This window comes from Hydra vulgaris, chromosome 12, assembly GCF_038396675.1.
Source record: "Hydra vulgaris chromosome 12, alternate assembly HydraT2T_AEP".
NCBI lineage: Eukaryota > Metazoa > Cnidaria > Hydrozoa > Anthoathecata > Hydridae > Hydra > Hydra vulgaris.
The window spans coordinates 5,471,196-5,479,809 of record NC_088931.1 but is presented as its reverse complement, the minus strand read 5'-3'; the positions used below and the strand labels follow the sequence as shown (position 1 = coordinate 5,479,809).

Sequence of the window (8,614 nt, the reverse complement as noted above, 5' to 3'; positions counted from 1 at the left end):
TTATGTTTGTACTAACAAATTCAGTTAAACCTTATTTTAAAGTATATTTGATTTGATTTAATTTGAAATATTAAATTTGTTTTAAAGCATTCCAATATAATTTAGTAACCCATCCAATAAATCCATCTTCAAGTTGAAATTTTAATATTAAGTTTACCAGTTTAATAAATAAAGTTTACTGTTTACTAAATAAAAGCAGTCGTGACGCAGTAATGAGAGTGTTGGCATACTACCAAGCATTTATACAATAAAAAAGTTTACTCAACATCATAATAAAAATAACCGTCTACATTTATTAAATTCCAAGGCGCGTCATGTTTTTGAGAAGAATTTATAACGCATTTCTTTTTTTTTCCAGTTCCTTTGTATTCAAAGTTAAAAGATTGGCAGTATCCAATTTCTAAACAAAACGATAAACATTCTTCTACTGAGTTCAACTTTGTTTCTTGAATAACGAATCCATCAAGATAACGGTCTTTATAATGAAATGTTGTTGAACAGCCTCCTTGTACCTTAACATCTTTAAAATCTAACAATAGAAATAGATCTTAGAAAAGAAAAATAAATTTAACAATGAAATCAATCATTAAAAAATCAAATAACCTTTTTTAATTGTTATACAACTTATTAATTACTTATTCACTAATTATGCTTTAAACTCACTTCTTCAATCATTTACTAATTAAGTACTAATTCGTTATTCAATTACTCAAGAAAATTTACTTATATTGCATTCAAACAACTCAAAAAAACAACAAATTAAGTCACAAGAAAAAAAGATTTATCAAATAAAATAAAACGCCGTACTTGATGTTGTTTTTATTTTATTTAATAAACTTTTGTAATTAATCTACTAAACCCCAAAACCCCAAAACCCCAAAACTGCTTACTAATCTTTTACCAAGTAAAACTATTCATCTTATTAAATCCTTTACATCGATGTAGATTTTTGATATTTGAAGATTTAAAATTTTTTTCTGTATTTATATAAATGTGAAACAAAAACAGTATAAAAAAAAGAGTTGAGCCATGTAACAGAGAAAAAAAGAGTTGAGCCATGTAATAGAGGAAAAAAGAGTTAAGCCATGTAACAGAGAAAAAAATTCCCTTGATTGAACTGCGTTATAAATTAATCAGCGTTTTCCAAATAAAATTTTGTCAAAAAAGTATTGTAAAAAATGAAACTATGAATATTTATAAATTTATAAATTTAAGTATTTGTACTTATTTTAACACTTACAAAAAGTAAAAAAAAAAAAGGAAAAAAATAAATTTTAATACATACAGTTGAAGTCATGTAATTTGAATCCTCAAGGGGTCTTTTTGTGGTAATTTGTGGTATACATTTGTGGGGTATAAGGGGTTATTTAAATCCTCAAGCGGTCAAAATATGACCTAAAAATAAGACTTTTCGAATTATGCTAAATATTTAACACAAAAGGGACCAAAGAGTTTGTTTAATTTTAATGTTTCAAATTATCGGAGTTCGCATTACAAAAGCTCAACTTAAAAATTCAACACAAATATTCAAAGAACTTTTTTTTGTTGTTGCAAAAAATGAATTATAACAAAATATGTTTAAATCCTTTTATTAACTTATATTAAAGATGTGTTGTAAAAAATTGAGTTAAAATGTTTTGTAAATAATTCGGGTGTTTTGAGCCTCGCGAATCGCAGTCTTCCAAAAATTTGGATCCAGTCTTAAGAATAGCAACAAAAAATACATTCTACAGAAACATTCACAAAAGAAAAGAAGCTAGCTTATTGACACATTTTAAAATTCAATTTAAAACGTTTAGAAAATCAATTGACTTTCTATACTTGATTCAGGGTAGATTTTCTTAAGTTTGCCCCTTCAACGGCTTTTGAAAAAAACGAATTTTAAGATTGTCATTTTGATGTTAAAGTCTAAGAATTTGGAATTGAAAAATTCAATTTAAAACGTTTAGAAAATCAATTGATTTTTTATACTCGATTCAGGGTAGATTTTACGGGAGATTTTTTTTTTTTTACGTAGATTTTTATTTTTAAATGTTTTAAATGCTGACTCGGCATTTAAAAACATTTGAGTGACAGATTTTTAGCTTTGAGAATCTTTTTTTTTTAGTAAGCAGTAGGCAATTTTAAAGGATTTGCTCCCTTATTTTATTCCTAAAATCGCTTCTGACTTGATTTATATTATACTTTTAATAATTGATTTTAGTTCGATTTAAATTATTTAATATATTAAATTTTTTTAATTTCCTCACCAAGTAAAGAGAATGAAAAAAATAAACAGAAATTAAAAACTTATAAAACAAAATTAAAGATTATTAAAAAAAAAGAAAAGATTTTTAAAGTTTATACCATAACTAAAAGCGCTTTCTATTTCGTAAATCTTTAACGCTCTATTCCAAATCATTATGTCGTCTATATACATTTCAGTATCACTGTCATGATCATTTTTCAATGGTAAACCAATTGCTAATACATCTTCAGTAAAATTGTTTGTCGGAGAGCCTTTGTATGTTTGACAAATTGTTTGACTACCAACGGCGTTGACAATTAGTTGCAGACAAGTTGTATTAAAAGTTATACTATAAAAGTCCCATTTTTCTGAAACGATTAGTGGGGTAAAAATTATCCAGTGTTGATTTTCTGCTATGAATTCGACAGCTAAAGTGTATGCAGTAAAAAATTGCATTCTAAGTGCGGGCGACGCTATTACAAATGTATCACCCCATTTGGACCATTTTACCCAAAAAGCAAATGTAAACTCTTTGCATAAAGTGTTATTTCTTAAGAAACATTTGCTTGTGATTTTATCACGATATAATGAGGTATTAAAAATAAAACCTGCGTTCGAGCCATTAAAAGTAAGAAAATGACCTTGTCTTAAACCGGACAAATCTGTTGCGACAGTTGTACCATTTAACAAAAGTGCGTATGTAGATATTTCTCCTCTAAGGAAAACCGTTTTTTCTTGATAGATTTCAATGTCCCACCATAGATGAGGAAAAGGCGCAAAACCTAAAAAAAAATGCAAAAGAAAAATTTGTAATCATATTAAAGTTTGACTTTTACTTTGACTTTATCTAGAGAGCAGTTCGCATGTAACAAATTAGTGTGTGATGAAAAAAAAAGATTTTTTAAACGGAGTTTACCTGAAACAAAACAAATTGATAGCAATTGCAATTTCGCATAAAACATATCTTCTAATGTTGTTTTTAACAAATGTTAGTTACTTCTTTTTTATTTATTATAACTTTTACAACATCAGTATCACAACTTTTTTCGTTTTGTTTATATTTACTTACCATTGCTAATAGAGTTAAACGGTCGAATCTTTGAAAGTTTTTTTTTTTTTGATATGATTTTTGGTTTTAAAAAAAAAAAGTTAATATTGATCTACATATTTCCATGGAAACTGAAGTTTTTGTTAACTTTTTATTACCTTCTTCTTTTTAGAAATAAACTAATAAGTAAAAAAGATAAATAATGTCTTTAGAATTTTTTTGGGTTTTGTTTTTTCATGTCACTTTAAAACTAGTTTCTTCAAAAAACGGTTCTTTTAAATACGGATAATTTAGTTTTATAATATTAATAATAACAAAAATAATAGTAATGATAAAAATAATAAAATAACTTTATTTATGTTTAATTATTTTTATCATTACTATTACTATTGTTATTATTATTACTATGAAGTCTTTCAAGATAATAAGCGGATTTTCTGTGGATGGATTGGGTTGTAATTTACAGAAACGAAAAATTATAAGTTAGTAATTATTAGTTAGCGTTTTTTCTTATAATCGAAGCATAACGGATAAAAGACAGATTACGCTATTTTTAATCAAAAGAGCAAGGAAAATATATTATCTTATCGTTGATAAATCGTGCACTTAGAGTTATTTTTGTTTGTTTCATATTTTGAATATGAATTTATTTCATAAATCCAAACTAAAATATTTTTAAAATAGAAGAATCCATCAACGAGTAATTTTGCATTTACTTGTTAAAATTTTCTTATTATTGATGCTTTACTTACTGACAATCTAGTTTCCGAAAAAGTTAATTAAACAAACTATATTCCAAAAAGTTAATAAAAAATAACCTAATTTTTTTATTAGATAACTAAAGCCCGTTCCCGATGAACTTTATAAGGAACTCGCGCGAAAATTTTTTTCAATAATGAGCAAATAGCGTCAAATAAAATTTTTTTCAATAATGAGCAAATAGCGTCAAATAAAATTTTTTTTCAATAATGAGCAAATAGCGTCAAATAAAAAACGTATAAATAACAAGAGAGTTTACAGAGATAAAAGCTCAACATTTCGCGACGTTAGAATTATCATGTTCCATCTCCACTTTTAAAAAAATTGAGTTATTGATAGTTTATGTACCTCGGAAAATGTTTTTCTACTGTATTGAAACCTAAGTTAAAAGTAAAAAAGTTAGGGAGATATATGTTGGGACGTAAAGATTTTATTTTTTAAATTGTTTTGTCTCAAAATTCAAATAGTTGAGATAAAGCAAGGTAATTCTAATGTCGTGATTTGCAGATGAGATGAGCATTTATTTCTTTTAAAAGATTTAAAAAAGTTTTTATTATTTATTTTTTTTCCATTGCAATTAGTTTTAATAACAAAATGGATAAATTTAAAGATTCTGAAATCTCAATACAGTTAGCAAATCAAATTTTTTAAGAGATGTTTCTGAAACAGCAAAAGGATATTTTGAAATTGATAAGCGGTAACTTGAAAATTACTAACGAACGAATCGACGGGTTACTAAAGGATATTAATACAATTAAAGCCACTTGCGAATCTTTAAAAAAAGAAAATGAAAAGAGAAAAGCTGATCAAGTAAAGTTAAGCAGTCAGTTGCAGAATTACAAAAAAGTACAAAAGGACATTGAAGAAAGTTTATCGCTCCATCAAGATTGTCACGATAAAAAGGTTAGTGACCTAGAGAAAAAAATCTATTCAAAATCTAGTTTAGGAAGCGAAGACAAAACAAAAATACGACAACTCGAAGATCGGCAAAGAAGAAATAACTTAAGATTCGAGGGAATTACTGAAAACGAGTCGGAAAGTTGGGATGATTCGGAAATAAAAATAATAAATAATCTTGAAAATAACTTAAATGTAAATGGAGTGAAAATAGAACGAGCTCATCGGACAGGTAAGCCTAATACCAACAAGCCAAGAACAATTGTGATCAAGTTACTCGATTATAAAGATAAAATAAAAATTCTTAAAGGTTCGAGAATATTTATAAACAAGGATTTCTTTGTCGAAACATCGTTAATACAAAAAAAATTATTCGAAGAAAGAAAGTTAAAAAGGAACAACGGTAAGTATTTTATTGTTATATATGATAAATTAATTGTAAAGGATTTAATAAAATCAAATATTTGAATAATTTTATTTTATTTGTTATTAAAATTACTCTTATTTAAAATGGCTGACGAAACTGACAGATCCGATTTTGAGTTTAAAATGTTTGAAATTATATATATATATAAATATATATATATATATATATATATATATATATATATATATATATATATATATATATATATATATATATATATATATATATATATATATATCTTAATGTTGGTATAGATTTTTACTCTTAGCAACGCCCTTAGCATCTATATTATGGAATTATAACACCTCTATTGCAATTTGTTTTAAGTGCAATTTATTTTCAAGTATTACTTATACACTTAGCAAAACTAAAATAAAAAAATTTCAGCAATTAAGTCAAGACTCTTGGTAGAATAATGCCTCCATGACAAAACGCAAAATGTGAATGAGTGTTTAAATGGAATTATTTGGGCTCCCAAATCTATTTATTGTAGCAGAAAAGTACTTACAATTGGCGCGTGTTCTGCCATCATAAGTTTCAATGATGGAATTAATTGTATTGGAAATGTTTTTGATTGTTTAAATATACCACGTGAAGGTTTTTTTGAAAAAAATGCATTAAAAAGTGGCCATAATAGAGCTTTAATTCATTGGTCATCTAATATTTTAAAAACACAGAGAAAAGTAGAAAGACGTCTAAGAAAAGAGTTTATATTTAAAAAAATGATATTAAAAAATGCCAACCCATTAATTCTGGATCTCATTGAGTTAGATTTATTTTTGTTTTGTTTTATGTTAGTAAATATTATCTAATTTTTAAAACTGTTTTTTCACAGAACATGTTTTTTGTTGTTTTGGTTATATCGTTTACATATTATCTTTACTAATACTTTTTGAAACTTCTTAAAATTTTTTACAAATGTTTGTTACTAATATAGCTAAAAAATGACCCTCATTAAAAGTCTCTCTTATTCAGATTTATACTTATGAAATTTTGAATAGGCGAGTAAAACTTTAAAAACCAGCAATTCTTATAAAAATGACTATATTTTTGCAAGTTTTAATAGTTTGAACGTGAGACTGGCACAGATTGTAGTTAACATTGTTATAAAATAACTTTGCGAATTTCAAAGTTTAACAGTCACACTATGATAAATAATCGTTTAAACGGTTGAACCCCTTTTTGGGTTACCAAAACCAACTTTTTTATTAGAATTAAAAAAAAATACATTATTTTGTTTTCATTCGACCTATATTTGTAATTAATGATTAAAGAATCTTTACGAGACAAAACAGTTACAGTTATATATTATCAGATTTTAAATAACTATAATGTTCTACGTGGTTTCAATAGAAACTTTGTATATGAGAATTTTAAAGAGTATTTTGCTTTTTTAAATTTTAACAGAAAAGTTTATTGCATTAAGTCAAATCAAAATTTCAGGTCTCATGAACTATTTTGAACTTAGCGGAATTTTTCGACCTCAACAAAATGACGGAAACTGAATCAAATCTACAAATCAGGGTGTGGTAATTCAGAATCCTGCACATTATATCTTTTGAAGTATTTACTTTTAAACTGTGGTAGCAAGTATGGGAAATTAATATGAATCTAATTTGTTTGCGTCTTTTATGTTTAAGTGGTCTACAGGTCCTTTTAAAACTTTGAATTTGATTTTCTCAGTTCGGAAAAACATGGAGTTAGAACAAAATAATTCTCACCTCGCGATATATACAGTGACCTAGAAAGGTTAAGAAAGTGAGGACGGGGGTAGGGGAGGCTGAAACAGAAGTTAAGGGGTCCTAACGCAGCTAAAATTTAAATAAAAAAAGCTTACACCTTGAGTTAGTTTTGAGGGAAAGGAAAACGCTTCTTTCGCAACATGTCTCTATGCCAGTGTTTATATATACTTATATTTATCAAGTACCGACTTTGGTTTACTTCCGACTATTGGTTGTTTATTGCCTTTGGCTAAACAGAAATGGAGGTTTACTATTTATCTTCTCATATATTAAAACTTAGTAAAATATTTGGTTATATTACAAAGTTTAATTGAACTTTCAGTGTTGTTTGGCCGTTGTCATTTCTTACTGAATCTTGCAATTGATTTATCACTACCTTTCAGACTAACTACAGCTCTGAAACTTTCAGCGCTTGTATAGTCCTGGTGAGCTTCTATGTTAAAATTGTTTCCAGGGACAAAGACCCGGGAAAGGGTGGCATTGTACGTGCCCGTTTTTTTTCCTGAAAAACCTTACAACTAAATTTTTACTGCTTTCCAAAATAGCTAGAGCTTTAAAACTTTCAGCAGTTGTATAGTCGTTGTATAGTAACGTTGGGATGTTGAAAATTAAAACATCATCAGGGCCAACAACACAAGGAGCAACAAATACCCTTCCCACCTTTTTTTTATTTTATAAAGGAAAACATTTTAGAAAAAATCATTGAAAAGAATGTCTTTAAACTTTTTTTAAATTTACTTGTTGTTATTGAGGTAATAAAATCGAAAGTGCATATAACAAAGCATATCAAAAATAACAAAAATGAAACTGACTAAACATAAAATTATTCTATTTGAAAACAAGTGAGAGCTAGTTTTAAGCATTTTATTATATAATTAAGTTTTAGCATTCATCATTTAAATTAGGTCTTTTTTTGATTTCAATATAGGCATTGTTTCACGACGCAATTGCATTCGTATGTTCAAGTTATCTTCTTTATTTAATTATTGTTCATTAAATGACATTCTATATAGTATATTTTATGAAAGTCTTGATTATTATATAAAAGTTTAAAACTGAAACTTATCACTATCATATAAAAAGTTAGTATTTTAATAACTTAGTTAATTATACGTATTTGATTCATAAAACGTAATTAAATATATTTATTATGCCGCTTTTCGAAAGTTTTTCATTAAGAACTGTTTCGCAAGTTGCCGTGCGAAAAAATTTTGTTTCGAAAGAAATTTGGTTTTTTATCATTATTTTTAAAAATAAAACCTTAGAATTTACATATGCTGCAATACTGAAAATAAAATTTTATTATAAACATTTTGGTATAAAAAAGTTTTATTTTTTACAATTATATCCGTTAGGCCAACAAAATTTATTTTTAGACTTCAAAACGTCGTTTAGCGAAAGAGCTCATTTCGCAAGTGTGACTTCCGTAAGCGCTACTTTCGTATAAAGCAAAATAGTTTTATTTCGTAATTCAACTTGCGAAAGGCTACATTTCGTAAATAGCATTTGCGAAA

At 26.5% G+C, this 8,614-nt stretch overlaps 1 protein-coding gene across 1 annotated transcript; it reads right to left on the bottom strand.

Moving 5' to 3' along the window:
- Positions 1 to 227: 227 nt before the first annotated feature.
- Positions 228 to 3,349, bottom strand: LOC105843488 (uncharacterized). Its single transcript, XM_065811318.1, has 3 exons — positions 3,144 to 3,349; positions 2,347 to 3,009; positions 228 to 529 (listed from the first exon to the last, which is right to left on the bottom strand). The coding sequence occupies exons 1-3, from the start codon at positions 3,187 to 3,189 to the stop codon at positions 258 to 260; spliced, it is 981 nt and encodes a 326-aa protein (XP_065667390.1). The 5' UTR covers positions 3,190 to 3,349; the 3' UTR covers positions 228 to 257.
- Positions 3,350 to 8,614: the final 5,265 nt, after the last annotated feature.